At 45.0% G+C, this 21,782-nt stretch overlaps 1 protein-coding gene across 1 annotated transcript in view; it reads left to right on the top strand.

The window, feature by feature from the left end:
* LOC146856773 (otoancorin-like) overlaps positions 1-21,782 on the top strand; it is a 484,135-nt gene that overhangs the window by 390,647 nt on the left and 71,706 nt on the right. The window contains exon 21 of the mRNA XM_085647226.1: positions 12,543-12,694. Coding sequence (XP_085503352.1) covers positions 12,543-12,694 — 152 coding nt within the window. The remainder of the gene's footprint in view (positions 1-12,542; positions 12,695-21,782) is intronic.

The following is a 21,782-nucleotide window of genomic DNA, read 5'->3' as shown; positions in this document are numbered from 1 at the left end:
GAAGGGGGTCTAATAAACGTCATGAGATCGGAGCTGGATGGTGTAGCGAAAGGTAAGTCGGAAATAGCAATTTGCTTCGAGGTGGGATGGGCAGTGATGTGTGTTTCGAGTGAGGTAAACAAGTGCGAGCTGATAGATATGACGAAAAGAGAACGGAAATAGGGAATTAAGTATGACCAGACAGACTACTATGATCAGAACCAAGCAGACAGGTGCAATGAGATGAGGGTCACAGACTTAATTGTACTGCACGTGTACTGCACCATTACAATAAGAGTACTGCACTTGACTGTGCAATTCTATGTCAGGACAGGAGGCGAGGATTATGCTTTCTCATTTCTTTATTAGAAATGCTGAGCAGCCAATTAGAAGAAACGTTAGATAAAAGAAAAACTACAGTACCCATGAACACCAGGGTACCACGTGACCAACCATAGAGTCCCCCATATAAAAGGTCATGTAGATGGAATTACTTCCTCTTTCTTTGCTGCTCCGCAGCCAGTTAAGTGCTTTATTATGTATTTTTTCTTGCATGGTGCTTTGTGAAACTGTTGCGCTGCTTATTGCTGTGTATACACTTTAACGCTGCTTTGCGTTGTGTCCCTCGTGCTCGCTCGCACTCTTTGTTTATTTTCCTTAAGTCGCGAGGTTAGCGGTCGGGGGTTAACGGGAGCGTGGGCTCACCTCCCTAGGTCCGGACGCATTTAAAAGCGCCCGTGTCTTTTTTGAATTAGTGGAGCGGGAGAACGGGGGCTAGACGACTCGCGAGCTAAGGGCGCGAGCTCCTCTTTTCATTTCTGACGAGGCGGCCGTTACCGCGCATGCACGGCGGCCATTTTGTGTGTTTATCTTCCGTGTTTTCACACGGAGCTTGAAAATTAGACGGTTGTCCTCACAACGCTGCCCACAGCCTCTTTTTTTGCCTCAGCCCCGACTACGCCCTTTGCAAATCATAAGCATTGAGCTGTATAAAAACGCATAGGCTCTGCCTAGAGTGATTATTTGTTTCAGCAAGCCCTCCATCCACATTTACATTTTCTACAGTGTCAGGTTTTACCTGTCCTGCTGGCTTGCTGTGGGGTTATTCACTCCCCCTGCATTGTGCCTTTGGCATTACTAATAATTAAGTGTCATCTTGTGGGCTTACTGTCACAGTACTGTGTCATTATGGAAGATTACCTTGTTGAAGATGACTATTCTTATGAGGATGACGACTCTAGTTTTCTAGAGCATGATTTGGTGGAAGTATTGGACCAGGGTGTACAACACTCAGTTAATAAAGCACTTGCCTGCGCTATCAACCCCTTAAAACATCATTTGACACAATACGCCAAACAACAGGGCTGGTTGCCAACCTCCCGTTTGTCCAAGTCTCCAGCTAATCCGCATAGGTCGGATTTTAAGAAATTGGCTAAAACTTTAACCACAGATAAGTCTTCCTCCTTGACATCAGTGGGCGCTTCTGCATCCTCCGGAATTTTAACAGACACCGAAGGTACTCATTCCTCACCCTCTGATCAGGATGTTCCACTGCCACGTAAGAAGTCTCGTAAGGGGCATTATGTTGATGCTCCTACTCATCCTCCGGTCCTTACCTTCGAACCTTCGGACCTCTATCATTCACATTCCTCTTCCTGGCTCCCTTCTCCTGCTGTGGCGGAATATGTACAAGCACACATTCGGCAACCCTTTGAAAAAGATGTCAGGGCTCGCCTTCGGTCTGAGTGTCCTCGCCCGGATATCGCCGATCATTTAGCGGACACTCCGGAGATTGATCCTACGATGGTCTCCTATCTTAACAAATTTGCCAAAGATCCAAAGAAGGGTCTTGACAGATCCTGGCGCTCCTGTCAGGATAAAATGCTAGACTTGCTAGGTCCACTCACAAAGATTTTAGATCTTGGGTTTCAGGCCAAAGAATCTTCGTCTCTTGTGGACCCTGACGAGCTTATTGAGTGGTCTCAGAGGGCTATTTGCCAGTTGGGTAACGCTAACTGTGCAATTTCCAGCGAGCGCCATCGCTCAATTCTTCTTAAATTGGATCCTAAATTGGCAGAACTCTCCACTTCTGAGTCCGGTCCTGTAGCTCAGGGTCTGTTATTCGGCCAGCCTTTTCTAAAAGAACTTACCAAGTTTGTAGCAACTTTCAGCGGTCTTGATAAAGCCCAGGCTTTGCTTCGGCGTGCACTTCGTCCGGTTTTTGCCAGGGCCGAACGACATAGGGGACGCTCGTTCGGCCGTGGCTCTCAACAATTCTCCCAGAGGGGATTCCAGTCCCAAAGAGGCGGTGGTCAGGATACAGGCTACAATTCCCGTTCCCACTTCTATCCCTCTCGCAAAGGGAGAGGACAATTTCGTAAGGGATGTTCCGGTGGAAACCAAGGTGGCTACCAGGATTCCAACACTTCAGGTTTGCTTGATTCCTGTTTCCGATGTGGTTCTGGGGGGCAGAATCCGATTTTTTCTGCACAATTGGCGTCTGATCTCCAACGATGCTTGGGTACTGCAAACCGTTCAGGGTTACAAAATAGAGTTTTATCAGCCCCAACATCAATCCCACCCTCCAAATCCTCTAGTTTTCTCTCTTCAGGACCAGGGGTTAATCTCGGCAGAGATCGAGTCTCTTTTCCAAAAAGGGGCAATCATTCAAACTATTCCCCATCCCCATGGTTTCATCAGCACTATTTTTCTGGTGCAGAAAAAAGGGGGCGGTTCCCGTCTGGTTCTCAATTTGAAGGACTTCAACAGAGGTGTCGTTTACAGACACTTCAAAATGGAGGGGATTCATTTATTGCGCGATCTTCGCGAGAGGGATTAGATGGTTCGCCTCGACCTCAAAGATGCGTACTTGTCGATTCCCATTTTCGAGCCACATCGTCGGTTCCTTCAATTCAGTTGGCTGGGAACTTGCTACGAATACAAGGTTCTCCCGTTCGGCCTCTCGTCGGCACCTTGGTGTTTCATGAAACTTCTGAGGCCCGTCGTGGAATGTTTGCGCGCTCGGGGTGTTCGCTTAATAATATATCTGGACGACCTTCTTATCATGGCAGACTGTCCCCTCACAGTCTTGACGCATCTGGAGTGGTCTATCGACCTTTTACAATCTCTGGGATTTCTGGTGAACCCTCAGAAATCAGTCTTGATTCCAACACAGGTGATAGATTTTCTGGGCTTCCATGTGAATTCTCTTTCCTGTCAACTTCTCTTACCCAATCAAAAGATTCAGTACATCAAGAGGGAATTGATGTCGGTTCTTTCCAGACAGACTGTGTCGTTGAGATCGTTAGCACGTGTTGTCGGTCTATTGGCGTCCTCCATTCAGGCGATTTTCCCAGGTCCTCTGCATTACAGGGCACTCCAACGGTTGAAGATCCGTCATCTCCAAAAAGGTCTTCGCTATTCCGAACTAATTCCTCTTTCCGAGGAAGCGAAAAGGGAAATGCAATGGTGGTTAGACCACATGGAGGCCTGGAATGGGCGAGTCCTGTTCGGCTCATCTCCGGATCTAGTGATAGAGTCCGATGCCAGTCTGTGGGGCTGGGGAGCCCGGTGCGGTCCCGTCTCGACCGGGGGTCGGTGGTCCTCCCAGGAATTGTCTCTTCATATAAACTGCCTGGAACTCCTGGCGGGATCATTTGCGATCCGGTGTTTTTCTCCTCTTCAAACCAATTGTTGCATTCTTCTCCACATGGACAATGTTTCAGCGGTCCGGTATGTCAACAAGTTAGGGGGAACGAAATCCAAGTTTTTGGCCGAGATCGCCAAAGATTTTTGGCACTTCTGTCTACAACAGAAGATCACTTTTATTGCCGAATATCTTCCTGGTCGCCACAATCAAATTGCGGACTGCAACTCTCGCCATCTTCGCGACTTCAGCGACTGGCGGCTTCATCCTCGCATTTTCCGCTCTCTCCTTCGGACCTGGGGTCAGTGTCAGTTAGACCTGTTCGCTTCTAGCCTAAACACTCAGCTCCCTCTGTTTTTCAGCTGGAGGCCGAATCCGAAAGCCCTAGCCACGGATGCGTTTCTTCAGACTTGGCCGTCGGTTCTGTGCTACGCCTTTCCCCCGATGCTATGTGAGGGACTCAATGGCAATGATTAATCTCATTGAACATCATCCCTACAACCCGACATCTGAAACCCTATGCACCATGGACGTTGAGTCCTTATATACCAACATACCACAGACAACCGCCCTGTTGGCAATACAAAAGACGCTTGACTCACGACCACGTCCACACGCCGTCCCAAGTACTTTCATCCTACAACTCCTTGAACTTTGCCTTACACGTAACTTCTTCATGTTTGACAACACCTTCTACCAACAAATTAAAGGCACCTCTATGGGCGCAATTTTCGCCCCTAATCTAGCAGTGTTGTTCATGGACCAACTAGAAACAAATGTCATCCTCACTGACTCAAACCCTTTCTTTCCTTGCATTGGCTTCTGGCGAAGATATATAGACGATATCTTCATCATCTGGAAACAGAACGCAGAGTCTTTACTCTCTTTTGTACATTGGATGAACAACAACTGTTCAGGCCTTTCCTTCACCATCACGACTGACAAAGATTCCATTGCCTTTTTAGACCTTTCAATCTTCCACCTTGAAGGCGAATTACTCACACGTCTGTACCTCAAACCCACCGAGCGTAATACTCTACTGAACTATACCAGTAATCACCCTAGGGCCCTTAGGGACTCATTGCCCTACTCCCAATTCCTCAGAATAAGGAGAAACTGTTCTTGCAAAGCTGACTATTTCAGAGAGGCAAATTACCTTTCTTTAAAATTGAAAGCTAGAGGTTACCCTAAGAGAATCGTGAAAAATGCTTCTAAACGTGCATGGTACTGTGCGAGAGAAATCCTGCTAACCCCCAAACCCAAAAAAGAAACACAAAGAATAGCCTGTGTCACAACATTCTCGCCAGTCTCAAACAAACTGAGGAAAATGATACTCCATCACTGGCCAATCTTGAACGTAGGAACTCTAGTAATGGACAAACCATTGTTTGCATTTAAAAAGAACAAAAATCTGAAGGATCATCTGATCCGTGCTTCTCCACCTTCTCCTGTCAATACTACCACTCTTGATGCTGCTTGGGGCCTTCCCCCTATTCTGGGTCATTTCAAATGCAGTGGTTGTAATGTTTGTGTTTTTACAATGGAAGGCAAAAGTTTCACTTTTAATAACATCACTTCACTTAGCAATTCCTTTTCCAACTGTAACACAGCGAATGTAATTTACCTAATCAAATGCCCATGCCAAAAGATCTATATTGGCCAAACCACACAAAGAGTAAAAACGAGAATTTGCCAACACAGAAGCCGAATCCGGTGCAAGACTCCAAATGCGCCTCTTGTCGATCACTTCGCAGAGGCCAATAACAACGAAGATGAAATTCGCTGGACAGTTCTAAAAGTTTTGAAACTACCACAGCGTGGAGGCAATATGGCCCAGCTTCTGAACAAAGAGGAACTGAAATCAATCATTACCTATGACTCGATTCGAAATGGCTTGAACAGGACCGAGGATTGGACAACGCTCCTTTAAAAACTTTTAACATTGACTTGCCTTACTTGAATATCTCCCACACCAACTGACCACTGAATGGCCGAACCTAATGTTTCTGATGGGTTCTCTTTCACTGCAAACATGTCATTCAGCTGGTTCTTCATGTGGTTTAATTATGATTCCTTTTAATCATGGATCGTCTATTGTTTAATAACTAGCCCTCTTTACTGTATAGCTCCTTGTTTTTTCTTGTAAATGTTTTTCCCTCATCATAATGTTGAATCAACTTAACAAATGCTCATCACATTATGCACAACCGGGAATGATTCACACGGCCTCGGTTCCCCCACTTCAAAATGGCCCCGCACTCGCGCCGTCCTGTTCTCCACAGACACAGTCCTACTTCCATTTTCACTACCCTTCGTTGCCTTAAACTTCACCAGAGCCCTTGAGTCCAGTCCCCATTGCAGGTCGACACGGATTTCTTCCACCGCTGTGCCGAGACTCCGTTGAGGTAAGCTCCCAACCCCGAGCAGCACCCAAGGTTAGTCGCCACCCCTTCTTCCCACTAACGAGCTCTTTCATTCCTATCCAGCTCGGTACTGAACACGGACAGCCATTGCCGCTGCCGCCCGCGCTCCGAATCAGACGCGCTTAGAACGAATGTTCTATTGAGCCCAAATATCCCCAAGGTAAGCCTGCCCTAAGTCGGTCCTCGCTTACGCTTAACTCCTCCGAGATTAGCTCCTTCCGTCCACCGTAATCTAGCAGCCCACCTTACAAACTAACCTCCATCTAATTACAGCTCAGCCATCGTCGCTGCCACTTCCCGCATTTAACACGGACGTACCTGCCTGACTCCCAGATTGGAACTCCTTCCAAGGGCCCATCAGGTAAACCGGCATCCAGTCATCACAGGCACCTCCCCACGGATGCTTCCTCCTCTAACGCTCTTCGTTCCCCCCCCACAGTGCCTCCCAGGAGCCATCGACCGCTCCACGCATAACCACCCTGACGCTACTATGAGTAGTTGCATTCGCCGATTTTAGGTAAATGTCACCCTCACATCTGCAATCCTCTGACACCTTGCCCAGCATTAGGCACTTCTGTCTACAACAGAAGATCACCGTTATTGCCGAATATCTTCCTGGTCGCCACAATCAGATTGTGGACTGCAACTCTCGCCATCTTCGCGACTTCAGCGACTGGCGGCTTCATCCTCGCATTTTCCGCTCTCTCCTTCAGACCTGGGGTCAGTGCCAGTTAGACCTGTTCGCTTCTAGCCTAAACACTCAGCTCCCTCTGTTTTTCAGCTGGAGGCCGGATCCGAAAGCCCTAGCCACGGATGCGTTTCTTCAGACTTGGCCGTCGGTTCTGTGCTACGCCTTTCCCCCGATGCTATGTGAGGGACTCAATGGCAATGATTAATCTCATTGAACATCATCCCTACAACCCGACATCTGAAACCCTATGCACCATGGACGTTGAGTCCTTATATACCAACATACCACAGACAACCGCCCTGTTGGCAATACAAAAGACGCTTGACTCACGACCACGTACACACGCCGTCCCAAGTACTTTCATCCTACAACTCCTTGAACTTTGCCTTACACGTAACTTCTTCATGTTTGACAACACCTTCTACCAACAAATTAAAGGCACCTCTATGGGCGCAATTTTCGCCCCTAATCTAGCAGTGTTGTTCATGGACCAACTAGAAACAAATGTCATCCTCACTGACTCAAACCCTTTCTTTCCTTGCATTGGCTTCTGGCGAAGATATATAGACAATATCTTCATCATCTGGAAACAGAACGCAGAGTCTTTACTCTCTTTTGTACATTGGATGAACAACAACTGTTCAGGCCTTTCCTTCACCATCACGACTGACAAAGATTCCATTGCCTTTTTAGACCTTTCAATCTTCCACCTTGAAGGCGAATTACTCACACGTCTGTACCTCAAACCCACCGAGCGTAATACTCTACTGAACTATACCAGTAATCACCCTAGGGCCCTTAGGGACTCATTGCCCTACTCCCAATTCCTCAGAATAAGGAGAAACTGTTCTTGCAAAGCTGACTATTTCAGAGAGGCAAATTACCTTTCTTTAAAATTGAAAGCTAGAGGTTACCCTAAGAGAATCGTGAAAAATGCTTCTAAACGTGCATGGTACTGTCCGAGAGAAATCCTGCTGACCCCCAAACCCAAAAAAGAAACACAAAGAATAGCCTGTGTCACAACATTCTCGCCAGTCTCAAACAAACTGAGGAAAATGATACTCCATCACTGGCCAATCTTGAACGTAGGAACTCTAGTAATGGACAAACCATTGTTTGCATTTAAAAAGAACAAAAATCTGAAGGATCATCTGATCCGTGCTTCTCCACCTTCTCCTGTCAATACTACCACTCTTGATGCTGCTTGGGGCCTTACCCCTATTCTGGGTCATTTCAAATGCAGTGGTTGTAATGTTTGTGTTTTTACAATGGAAGGCAAAAGTTTCACTTTTAATAACATCACTTCACTTAGCAATTCCTTTTCCAACTGTAACACAGCGAATGTAATTTACCTAATCAAATGCCCATGCCAAAAGATCTATATTGGCCAAACCACACAAAGAGTAAAAACGAGAATTTGCCAACACAGAAGCCGAATCCAGTGCAAGACTCCAAATGCGCCTCTTGTCGATCACTTCGTGGAGGCCAATAACAACGAAGATGAAATTCGCTGGACAGTTCTAAAAGTTTTGAAACTACCACAGGGTGGAGGCAATATGGCCCAGCTTCTGAACAAAGAGGAACTGAAATCAATCATTACCTATGACTCGATTCGAAATGGCTTGAACAGGACCGAGGATTGGACAACGCTCCTTTAAAAACTTTTAACATTGACTTGCCTTACTTGAATATCTCCCACACCAACTGACCACTGAATGGCCGAACCTAATGTTTCTGATGGGTTCTCTTTCACTGCAAACATGTCATTCAGCTGGTTCTTCATGTGGTTTAATTATGATTCCTTTTAACCATGGATCGTCTATTGTTTAATAACTAGCCCTCTTTACTGTATAGCTCCTTGTTTTTTCTTGTAAATGTTTTTCCCTCATCATAATGTTGAATCAACTTAACAAATGCTCATCACATTATGCACAACCGGGAATGATTCACACGGCCTCGGTTCCCCCACTTCAAAATGGCCCCCGCACTCGCGCCGTCCTGTTCTCCACAGACACAGTCCTACTTCCATTTTCACTACCCTTCGTTGCCTTAAACTTCACCAGAGCCCTTGAGTCCAGTCCCCATTGCAGGTCGACACGGATTTCTTCCACCGCTGTGCCGAGACTCCGTTGAGGTAAGCTCCCAACCCCGAGCAGCACCCAAGGTTAGTCGCCACCCCTTCTTCCCACTAACGAGCTCTTTCATTCCTATCCAGCTCGGTACTGAACACGGACAGCCATTGCCGCTGCCGCCCGCGCTCCGAATCAGACGCGCTTAGAACGAATGTTCTATTGAGCCCAAATATCCCCAAGGTAAGCCTGCCCTAAGACGGTCCTCGCTTACGCTTAACTCCTCCGAGATTAGCTCCTTCCGTCCACCGTAATCTAGCAGCCCACCTTAGAAACTAACCTCCATCTAATTACAGCTCAGCCATCGTCGCTGCCACTTCCCGCATTTAACACGGACGTACCTGCCTGACTCCCAGATTGGAACTCCTTCCAAGGGCCCATCAGGTAAACCGGCATCCAGTCATCACAGGCACCTCCCCACGGATGCTTCCTCCTCTAACGCTCTTCGTTCCCCCCCCCCACAGTGCCTCCCAGGAGCCATCGACCACTCCACGCATAACCACCCTGACGCTACTATGAGTAGTTGCATTCGCCGATTTTAGGTAAATGTCACCCTCACATCTGCAATCCTCTGACACCTTGCCCAGCATTAGGCACTTTTCACGCAAGTAGCAATCGTAAACCGCTCGTTACTATCACCTATCTTCATGAGCCCAACCTTGCCTCGCACGCCACCGTAAACCGCTCATCACTATCACCTGTCTTCATGAGCCCAACCTTGCATCACACGCTACCACTCCCTCGATCACCATACGACCACAGCCTCGCACTCAATTCATCGCAAGAGTCTGGCAAATCCTCCATCACAACTGCGATCACAAACCAATCACTCGTTGGAGAACATCTAAACGCCGCTAAACTTCACTTGTTGCATGAGGCACGTCTTATGACCGCACAACTGTTGTTCTGTTGAACGTTGCTAAGCAAATGCTGATTATTCTTGTTGTTCTCCCCTTCCTTCCCTCATTAATTTCCACAGGCATTGCATTCATACCAGGCAATTTTTTTGTAAATTTTGAGTCCTGATGATGATCCCACTATACTAGGAGCTAGGGATCGAAACGTCACGTCGACTTTCTATAACAGTACCACATTGTATCCACTGTGAAAATGTATTGTGGTTGCTGTTGGTCAGAGCTTACTTAAGTCTATTATTGTATTGTAAGCCCCCATGGTTGCTCCCAAAGCCTTTTGCCTGTTATTTCTTTCTACTTTGATCTTACTCCTTTTCCCTTTGTTGAAAACTCGGTACAGGATTGTGCCCTTGTTTCATCATTCTCCACTATCCTATTTTCTAACTTTGTGAAACTCAAGAATAAATGCTCCTTTGTCCGGCTGGACACAGGAGGAATACACATAGGTCTCATTGAAGTCTATGCTGAAATAGTCACCTTAATTAAGATTACGCTAGAGACCATTGTTCTTAAAAATACGCCTTTCCCCCGTTCATGATGGTTCCCAGGGTCTTGGCTTGCACGAAACGCTATCAAACAGATTTAATTCTGATTGCTCCTCTGTGGAGGGCTCAGGCGTGGTTCCTGGTTCTCTTGGAGTTGTGTTGTGCGGTGCCACTCCTTCTTTCCCAGAAGTGGAATCTATTGTTGGATCCCCTCGGCAATCCGCATCCCCTAATTCTATCGGGCAATCTCCTTCTGCTAGCGTGGGAATTTCGGGGATCGTTGGTCGCTCCCAGGCTTTTCATGCGACGCTTCCAAGTTTATCAGTGAAGCCTGGTCTCCCAATACTCATAAACGATATAGAGGCTCATGGAAACGATGGTGTGACTGGTGTATTCAATGAGAGGTTGATCCCGCTTCAGCGGATGTCTCTCTGATCATTAATTTTCTAGCCTCTCTCGCTTCCTCCGGTTTGGCTTATCGCACGGTCAACAACTTTCGTTCTGCCATTTCAGCGGCTCATATTCATATCGATGGTAAACCTGTGGGTGAGCATCCTTTGATTACCAAATTGCTTAAAGGTATTTGTCTGTCGAATCCTCCTTGTCCTAAGTATGCCTCGCTTTGGGATGTCTCCATTGTTTTAAAGTTTTTGGAGGCTTGGCCTTCTAATTCCTTGCTTTCCCGTAAGCAACTCTCAGCCAAATTGACTATGCTGGTATGTCTTGTTTCTTGCATACGAGTGTCTGATGTTCGTGCGTTGGACTTGGCAGGTCGCAGTTTTACACCTGAGGGTGTCACTTTTCTTCTTTCCAAACGCACCAAAACGGCTACTACCTCGATTACCTATCCTTCCTTTCCTCATCATCCCAACCTTTGCGTTGTTCAATGTGTCAAGGATTATGAGGTATGTACTGCTCCGTTACGCTCAGATAGGCATAGTCAATTACAGATTGCTTTGCAGAAGCCTTTTCGTCCTGTTACCCCAGCTACTTTAGCTCGCTGGGTTAGATGGCTCATGTCTGAGGCTGGCATTGATGTTTCCATTTTTGGTGCTCATTCGGCACGTGGGGCTATGGCTTCCAAAGCATTCTCGATGGGTGTTTCATTATTGGACATCATGAAAGCCGCAGATTGGTCTTCTGACTCAGAACCTTTTATTACAAACCTATTGAACATATTGCTTCTGTAGTGGTGGATCAGCTTTGAACAAGCATAATCGGAGCCTCCTGTCCTGACATAGAATTCAAAATATGCGAACATACGTGACAAGAATTTTCAATTCTATTAAGGACAAGGAGGCGAGGATTATCCCACCCATTGTTATTGTTTATGCACATGTTCTGCATTCTACTGTTATTTTGCCTATTGATTATGTTTGACGCAATTCCTTGTTTCTCTATATTCCCACCCCCCCCCTAATTTTGACTTTACTCTCTTTAGTGGATGAGTATTACGGCGGTATGTCTCTTTTCAGGTTCTGACCCGAAGTAGTGGTTTTTCTGTTCCATCTGCTTTTCCTGTTTTGATGGTCTACTGTTTCCTGTGATCTGCGGATGCTGAGTCCTGCTTCTTCGAAGTGGTCGATGGCTGTTGCTGATGGGTTCCTTTACCTGACGTTCATCGTTTTAATTGGACTTCCTGTTTAATGAGAACTGTTCCTCACCAAAGAAAGAGGACGTAATTCCATCTACATGACCTTTTATATGGGGGACTCTATGGTTGGTCACGTGGTACCCTGGTGTTCATGGGTACTGTAGTTTTTCTTTTATCTAACGTTTCTTCTAATTGGCTGCTGAGCATTTCTAATAAAGAAATGAGAAAGCATAATCCTCGCCTCCTTATCCTTAATAGAATTGAAAATTCTTGTCACGTATGTTCACAAATTTTGAACTCCTTATTCTTGCTGTGTGCATCTTGCACGTTTGTGTGCCCCAGCCCTCCTAACCTCAGCATAGTAAAACAGCTGACTGTAACAGTTACCAAAGAAAAGCTGCACTGTAGTATGCCAAATCTATGACATTAACGCCTGTATTTGCAACAGGTTGACAAGATTGCCATAAACACATTGACCAGGGTGTATCCAATACATGGCATTGCCACCAATAATTAATGTTTCTCCAATGTAACACTGACTCAGAGGTTCCCGAATGCACTGCATTACCTTGATATTTTTATTGCACCCCTTGGATCACACTTTCCTGGAGGGATCTCGCTGCTTTGGTATGGCCTAGGTGGGCTGCTAAACATTGCTTTGTCCTTTGTCTCTTTCCACAGTACACAGCAAGAGCTGGCACCATTTTGAAATACTACCTGAGCAACGGAAGACAAATGGCCTCCCTGAGCGACACAGAATTGGTAGCTCTAGGGTACTTTCTATGCGTACGTACGCCAGAACAGATAAGGCAGATCAACAGCACTGCCTACAGGTAATGGGAGTATTTATTCCAGAATCTTCCAAGCAAACACCTAGGCATGATGGACCGTGCCCAGTATTGTTCGGCATTGCAAGCTATTGACTCTATCTAGTTAGTTTTGAGTTGTTATTTAAAATTTTCATTGTGCACATACAGATTGTATTGGAAACTGTTTATAGATTGTGCTGTCAAATTTGAATGCTTCAATTCCTGTTTAAGGCTATGTAAAGTTTGTATTGTGTGAGCTAAGTCTCAAGTACGTCCTTAGCACTGTCCTAGAGTAGTTTGCACATTATTCCTGTTTTTCGCTGCACGTGTTAATTGGCAGTTCCTAAATAACTTTAAAACCGTTTTGCTCCTGTGTTTAAAATTGTAAGGATTTTGCCAACATGTTTGAATCAGCTTCCATCTAAATGGTGCAAAGGATCTTGGTTTTAAAAGAAAACCCACACTAAGTAAACTTTACGCACTATCGGAAATGATCATAGAGTTAAGAATTATGGTACATTTACAAAACACAAACTTTGCATGTTGCCAACTGTTCAGAATTCAGAGCTGAAAATATATATATCGAACATTTGTTTTAAAAGATATGGTCCCCAAGAACGGAGAGAACAATAAAATATGCATACATAACCCAATAGTCAACTACGACTACATATACTACAAAGCAATAAGTTGTCAATTGTTTAACACCATTAAAGTGTTTACCTCTAACTTGAAACTGATTAACATTGTTATCTAACAGTAGTTCGGAAGTATTTACTCAAAGGATATCTTTTAAGGCATTATTTCTATGGCTTTACCAACCCAGGCTTGCTTTTGCAGAAATAATTCGAAGTATTAATTATTAAAATTTTAGTGCCGGTTAAGCAGGGTGACATTTTTTTATTTCAATGACAAAGGCATACGTCTATTTCATATTGTGTGTTTAATAAACTGAGAAGCTTAGTATATATTAATCGTAAAGTTAAAGTTGTCCCTAGGTACTGGTCAGGGTACAATTCTATGAAGGTCAAGATCGGTTTCTAACAAGGTTTTGTAGATCAATGATGATTTACTGTTAATGAAGCTACCTTGTGAGAAGGAGAATGTTTATGTTTGTGGTGCGTACAAATTGCAGTAAAGGATTCCTCAACCCAATACAAAAGAAAGAAAGTGATAGGAAGACCACGAAAGAGAGTTTTTCTAACAAATGGAGGTAATTAAGTAACTGAATTGATAGAGCAGCCTATAGCCAGCTGTATAAAGGGGCTGGCCAATATACCTCTCTAGCATGGTCATGGACAGAAAACAGGAACAGAGGAAGGGTGTAAAGAGACAAAAAAGTAAGGAGGACCATTAGAATCCAAGAGAGTAGATGTAACTATGCAGTCCTATACATGGATCACCCCTATTAAATCAGAGGTCAACATTTCTGCGACTTCTTTCCCACGATCTGTTGCAGTTTGTATAAATGACATCAATGGGCTTTAACTTTTTTAAAGTAAGTGCTCCAAGAACCAACATAATCTCAGGTCCCAGTGGAGATTGTTCCAAGCCTTTGAGACAAGAACTAAAAGTCAATGTCCCCAACCCCTTTGAGCTCAAGCGACTGTGAAGAATGAGTAAGAGGTCGGCCCCTAAAACGTAAAGTGTTCAAAGCAGGATGTAATGAGGAAGAGACGAACACCAATAATTAGGGGAACTATTGTGGGTGCATTTGTAGGCCAAACAACATGGTTTGACAGAAATCCTCTGTTTTATGAACTGTTTATGTGGAGCCCGCATTCCCTCAAAGACATGACCTCTTAAGCTCTCCTACTGCATTTTGAACCAACTACGGTCAAAATTGAAGAGCATGAGAGAGTCTTAATCTGAAGAAAGCTGATCTTGGCGAGTTCACATTTTCGAGGGCCAATTAATTACTAATCTTTAAAGGTACTGCAATGTTTATATGGAGTGAAATCCCAGAAAATGAGTTAAGACTGAATATATGTTTAAAGACCTAAACAGTGAGTACTGACTTGAGTTGCGTACAGACTGAACGTACAGCTTTTAAAATATCCGCTGTAGTATTGAATTTACTTGACAGCTGCACCATTTCAATCATAAATGTTTTCGATAGCATCAATTATGGTGCTTACATCAGTGAGGATGGATTTATTAAACCTCGTTTAGATATAAGACAATTTATTGCGTGAGTTAAGTGCACCAGATTGGTGAATGCACACATTTAACTAAGGCCACAGAATAAACATTGCTAGAGGATCATGCAGGCACAGAATATGAATATTACCAGCATAGATGGCGATGTTTCAACTTCTTTCAAGTTATAAAAAGTGACTTTTCAAAGCTGCTTTGAATTAATTTTTTGAAAGAAATTTGATTATTTTTAAACAAATTTAGAACAAAACAAAATCAGTCACTTTTTGCACAACTTAATGCCCCTTCATTTCCTAAAGGACGAGTAAGCAGACATGTGAAGGCGTTCTTTGACCAGTGTCTCAGTTACACCAACAGTGTTCACTTTACGGTTTGTGAACCTAGGCGTAAGTCTGATCCCTAGTGTATGAATCTTTTCTGTCAGTGCCATCCCCATGTAATTCTTCCACCGTTTGCCAGATCTGTATTCATGTTTTTCGGGCAGCCTCTGCTTTTGTAAGTTATTTTAATAGCAGACATGCACCAATCCCTACTCTGCTTACACCCAGCTATCTCCAGTGGATAGCCTGTTCCCCATTTCTGTGTCACATTCCTCTTCACCACTATGAAGTCAGGTGCTATGAGCAGCCTTGTATGTTTTTGGGGGACCACGCTCTCCATGAACATTTAGTACGATTAGTTTGGATGAATTCTCTATGCCAGAACCAGTGACCTGGTGCAAGAAGGCCCAAACTCCTTCCCAGTAAAGGCCTTATTTGCGTACTGGATTTAGAATATAAAGAAAGGTGTATTTTGACCACAGTCTCTTACGCAGTCTTCTGTTGAAGTATTTCCCATTTTTTGCTGCATGGTTTTCCTGCTATATCATTTTCCTGGTATGGTAGGACCTATGGAGGATTCTTAGCTAGATTAGTCTGAGTCCTGCTCAGATCGCTATCTCTCTGGCTCCTTTCAATGCCTCCTACAGGTCGTCAACATCGATGACACCTATACCTTTTTCATGTCCTCCCTTATTTATAATTTTCATATATATTTCAGTAAGATAACCTTCTTAGGAAGGTGCTCCATGTGAATTCTGTCTTCCAGTGGGGAGGTATCTGCAATGACCATTCCTATTCCCATGTAGCGCATGCCTCACTTGTAGAAATTTGTAAACTTCCATCTCAGATACCTGATCTTAAACTATAAGAGAGCTCATGGGAATCAGGGCTCCTACATTTCACACATCTCCTAGTTTACTGATCCCTATTTGGTCCCATCGATAGAAGCCCCGTAGCTTCAATTCTTCTGCAAGCGTGTTACTATGCCATAAGGGTGTTTCATTTGTCCTTTTCCCACCATAGGTGTTTAGTCGTTACCCTCCAGGCTGTGGCTCACCGTGTCTGTGGGTAGGCCCCCAAGCGAGTTAGTCCTCTAAAATAGCGTAGAGTACCCTCTGTTGCCCATTTCCCTTTAACCTGCTTTAAAGGATGGCTCACACTGCAGCACAAAGAACAGGTGTTATTCACTATAAGTTGTGATTTCCAGCAGTTCTATTTAACATCTAAGAGGGTGGCTTGGAATTCTTGTAAAGTTAGGATTGCCTGAATGTCTAGCAGTAGCGTGCTCCAATGCATTCGCCCTAGAAGATGGTAAGATCTGGACCTGGAGACAGTGCACAGTGGCTTAGTAGTAACTAGGAGGTTGTGGTTGGTGGATTTTAAGTTATGAGTGGGTCTGCATCCTGAGTGGGTGTGAGTAAAGGTAGTATATAGCAAGATTCTTTACTGATTTGAAAAGGATGAGAGAAAAACTTGTACACTGTTCTGTGCCATCAGCAAGTCAGCTAGGTGGCAAATATGTTGAGGTGGCAGTTAAGTTTAGGTAAATTATACAGACTTCCGGTGGCAATGTTTTTGATGTAGTCTAGTGGAGCGAATTCGTATTGGGGAGCATCCACTAATACATTACCACACCAGCCCAGACTGGTGAACACTTATGAGTTGATTTGCACAGTATATGTATTTTACCCTTTTGAGGAATTGGAAATGTAAAAATAAATTCCTATTTGTAAAGTGCAAACATATCACCCCTTAAAGTTTCAAGGCACTTGGGGCAGTCAGGGAGATTGACTAAGCTATTGCTCAGTCACATGATGCTGAGCCGCCACCTGGAATCGAACAATGAGCTCTGCACTCCAGAGTCAGCCGCTCTGGCCGCTGTGCTGCAGTGGCTGCCTTTGTGATCAGGCCTCCATTTCATGGATGGGCAAAAAATATCCCCAATTTAGCGTGAATAAAAAGTCAGGTGCAAAATGGATGTGTCAGGAAGTGAGATGGGTGCTGGCAAAGTTTTTCATTTTCCATCTGGCAAGTTAAAGACAGGGTCGGATTGGGAAGGCGGTCAGTCGGGCTTCGGGCGATGTGCCGGTGCTTCAGAGGCACTGTGGGACAGTGTTTAGGGCCTCTGCTAAACGGGCCAGGATACCTGGGGCAGATTAAAAATGAATACACGCAATGCAGTGCAGCACCCAAAGAGGCTGCGCTGCATTGTGAGGCAGGGAGGGAGCAGGAGAACACCATATATTCAGAAATATGGCTCTCTTCTCCCCTCTCCCTAGCGCCCTCACTGATTTCAGCGGTCATGCGCCAGGCACACACCTCACCAACATAGTGCTAGGGTGTGTGCGTCTAGAATAGGTTTTGTACAGGAAGGGTATCCTTCCTGTACAAAATACCATGCCTAGACAAGTTTAAAAGCTTTTCCCACTTTGTATGTATGCTACACAGTGCAGCACGCATGCAAAGTTGGAAAAGAAAGTAGAAATAAAAACATTTCTCTTGTAAGCGCCTCCTTTCAAGTGGCCTCAACGTCTGACACCCATTTGCCACCAATGTAACACCCCCATTGAGCTAAGTAACGCAAAGCAGTGCTTGGTGCTGCTTTGCACTACTTTTAGGGTACTTTTCACCACAAAACAAGTTTTGCACTGGAAAGCAAATTCCCCCAAACACTTTTTATGCTGGTTGGCGTCACTTTGCGAAGAGCAACATGTTTGAAAATCTGCCCCTTACTGTCTTCCCCAGTCCCCATCAGGCAACTGTAATGTGGCGCCAGCATCACAGGGCACTCCCCTGACATGCTGTTAATTTAAGGGGGTGGGGGGTGTGCTGGTGTTGCTCTGGCCTTGAGGGCATTTTCACCTCTGCCCCCCACCTCGTAGGGCCTGCCAGCAGGGCCGGACTGGCCGTAGCGGGCACCGGGCAATCCCCTGGTGCGCCGCACGGGTGGGAGCTGGTTTTATGCCCAATAGCTGCAAAATCGGCCCTGTAACAAAATCGGCCGAAAACCGGCCCTGGCAAAGAGCTCGGCGGCAACCCCCTGGGGGGGCCGGCCGAGCACTTTGCCAGGGCCGGTTTTGGTTCCCAGTCCGGCCCTGCCAGAAATAGTCTCATTCCCTGCCAGGGAATTGCGGCCAGGTTATGGGGGCCATAAGGAGGATGGGAATATGCAGGGGCCTCGTGGGGGGACGGCAGGTGATTTTGTGGTCGTAGGGCCATTCCCACCTGAGCCCTCGAGAAGCAGCAGCAGCTGTGTGCCTTTCTTGACCCCCATCCTGCCAGGTCATCTCCCTGAGGAAAAGGCTAAGAGAAGCGGCTTCCTATCCTATGGTGTTGTCATCTCAACCCCAGTGTCTTTTAGGGTGGGGAGCTTAAATAATTGGATGTGGCATTGTGGCCAGAGCGGCCAAGTTCGAGTCGTGGCGTCTGCTCGATATCCTGTGATTATGTGGAAATCAATGAATCTCCCTAACTTAAATAAAAATGAATTTAATCTTGTGTAGTGTAACTGGGGCTCGTGTAAATTGCTTCAGTGCCTCTGGGACGAGTTCACACTATTTAAAACTACATAAAAATAGCATTAAAAAATACCCAACCAGATTCTGCAAAGGCTGGCCAATGATAATTAAAGAGGTCTCTTTATACAATGAATGTCCCTATTCCTTTTTACAGGTTTGTACAGTGTTTGTTTAGTTTAACTATCAGCCATTGATCATTAATGCTGCATTGAACACCTACTAAAGTGCTTTTGCCTTACGTTTACTATTTAAAATACATACTGGTCAGGGTAAAAAATACCGGCTTTGGGTGATTTTCTTCCTTTTCGTACCAATCAGGACATTAAAATTCCGTCCAGGTGGCAACCATACATCAAGTGTTATGGCCCCCTGACTGTTTTATTTCTCCTCACCTGCCCGGCAAAATGCAGTGCTTCTAGTTATACCAATATCACGGGCTCTAGAAGCTATAAAATATTGAATTTACCAAATATTTCTCAAAAAAATTATTCGACTGAAACTAAGCAGATAAAGATCCTTATAGGGGGTGATCCGGGAATGGGGGGACACATTTTTTGGGCAGTGCCCGGGACTAATTGTGACTTTGGTTTTAGAGGATTTTTCAGCATGAGTCCATCAGGAATCACCAGGACACATTGCCGTCCACTATTCAAAGCATCCCCCTTCAATCCCTTAGCCTTGCCTTCAAGCCAGTACATGGCACAGCACTGACCTATCTCCCCCACAACGGCTCCTTCAAAGTCCCGACGCAAGCACATCTCCATAAAGCTTATAAATGAGTCCGTATGCAATCCACCCTTGGCACCCTTTAGGTTCAGAAACTTCAAACTACCAGTACCGTCCTAGTGCAACTTGCGTTGAAGGTTTCCTGTTTTCATTTAAAAATGTCCTCAAGGCCCATCCGTCACTCGGGGCCCTGCATGGCTGTCTCTCCGTGGCAATTACTCCACTGCCCCTTCTCCTAATCACGGGCCTCAACTATCTATAATTCCGATTCCTGATATATAAAGACATTATTGTTATTTCATGTAATTTAGTGTCACAGTACTCATCATTTTAACATCAACATGGTGTATTCTCAGAATATTACGTTTTAAACATTATAATATCAGAATATTGACTGCACAATATTTTAAAGTTAAGTTTATACTTACCTATGCATACTTGACTTCACAATATTGTGGTAGTCGATTTTTTCTGGTTGCGGTATTTTCCCCGGGTGATATTGTTATCAGTATTCTTTCATACGCCCCTGGCGTAATATTAGCCCCTGCCGCCACCGCAGTGCAGAGGGGACTCAAGCTACAGGGAGCACCCCCTGGCACTGTGCAAGGGTGGTGGGCTCCTGGCTGGGTTGTTTGCAGGGGACCCCTTCCAGTATCGTTAAGCCACTGATACAACCATCAATGTCAATTTCACAAACAAACTGATATAGCCGACCCCCGTCTGTCAACAAATGCGCTGCATTTGTAGTATTTAGTGTTTTCGGCAAGAAATCTTAATTCCTAGGACTATTCTTCAGAAGACAAATGAGCAGAGGTTGGCTCCTCACTACACTTCCCTAGAAACCTGGAGTCCAGTCTCCTCTCTGTCTTCCAGGATGGTTTTAAACATAGTAAAGTGATAAAGTTGTGGGCACTCTGTTATGGAATGTCATCAACAGTGCACTGAAATTCCAACTAAGTTGCCTGCATTTGAGACCTGATCTGAAAAATTCTCTTTTCCAGACCAGCTTTAAGAATTTAGGGGCATATTTACAAACCCCTTGTGCTGACGCACCAGCGGCACAATTTGGTGCTCTATATTTACAGGGACACGTAAACCTACCCTGCTTGGCTTTTTCGTGTCCTTGTAAACACATCCCCCTTTCCTGCAACACTTTGTGTGAAAGGGGCCTTCCATGAATATTGATGTGGGAGTTCCCACGCAACACCTATGGATTCTGCTGCATTCCCAGATCTACAAGGTTTCATAAACCTGGGCATGCGTCAGAATCCTACTCCTCCACAGCCAATTGTGCACCAGCGTAGGAGAGAGTACAGGGATCCGTCATATTGTTGTAAATATGACGCATCCCTGTACTCTGAAATTAACGCAGCAAAGTGCAGCCAAATGGCTTGCAGCACCACACTGCGTTATTTATGAGAAAGTAATAACACCCAGGGCTCTCCCCTGTGCTGGCATACAATTGGCTGCCATGCGCCAATGCAGGCACTCTTGCACCAGGGATGATTATTTTTGTGCAGACACCTTCCTGCACTCAAAAAATCACGTGAGGTGTTTTCCTCTTTCTATGTGTGCTGTAGAATGCAGTATTTCTCCTTGTTGTGCCTCCTTATGCTATCCTTGGGGAGGCGTAGGATTCTGACCCATTCCCAGGTTTACAAAACCGTGTAAATCTGGAAATGCGGCAGAATCCATGGGTGTTGAGTGGGAACAGCAACACCCATCGAACGCTCCTTTCATGCAAAGTGCTGCATAAAAAGGAGCAGTATTTACAAGGACAAGAAAAGCCACGCAGGGTGGCTTTACGTGCCCTTGTAAATATGGAGCACCAAAGTGCGTCACAAAAAGTAACACACTAGAGGTGCAAGGGGCTTGTAAATATACCGCTTAGTGGCCTGTAAGGATACCCTCTCCGCCCTGCTGTGAAAACGTACTCTATCATATTATCACTCCACATCATAACTAGCTTAACAATTTCCCAGTAGAAGGGTCTGCATTGTGCAACTCTTCCCATAGTTCATTAGATACTCTCACCAAATTACCAGTCTGATATAAAGTATCTCTACAATATCTCTTTAGTGCCACACAAAAACAAATTTAATAAGCCCTGGTCTGGTGTCCTCAGTCCCCACAACACAACATACTTTTATTTAATTTCAGTGATTTTTTTGTTCAGGGCTATTAGCTAGAATTTGTGGAGAATATGATTAAACAACACTGTGTGTGGCCAAAGTGGCCTTGATTGGGACGGGGTCTGAAAAACTGAGAGTTCTTAGACCAAGTGATAGTTTTCCCCAAGGAGCACAGACAAAGAAGGGATATAGCACATATTGTAGTGGTGATTAATGTCAAGGAACCTCTTTTGTTTAGACGGTGTAGTTTGGAATAAAC

Source organism: Triturus cristatus, chromosome 3_2 (genome assembly GCF_964204655.1).
Source record: "Triturus cristatus chromosome 3_2, aTriCri1.1, whole genome shotgun sequence".
Taxonomy (NCBI): Eukaryota; Metazoa; Chordata; class Amphibia; order Caudata; family Salamandridae; genus Triturus; species Triturus cristatus.
This window is presented reverse-complemented; position numbering and strand designations above follow the sequence as displayed.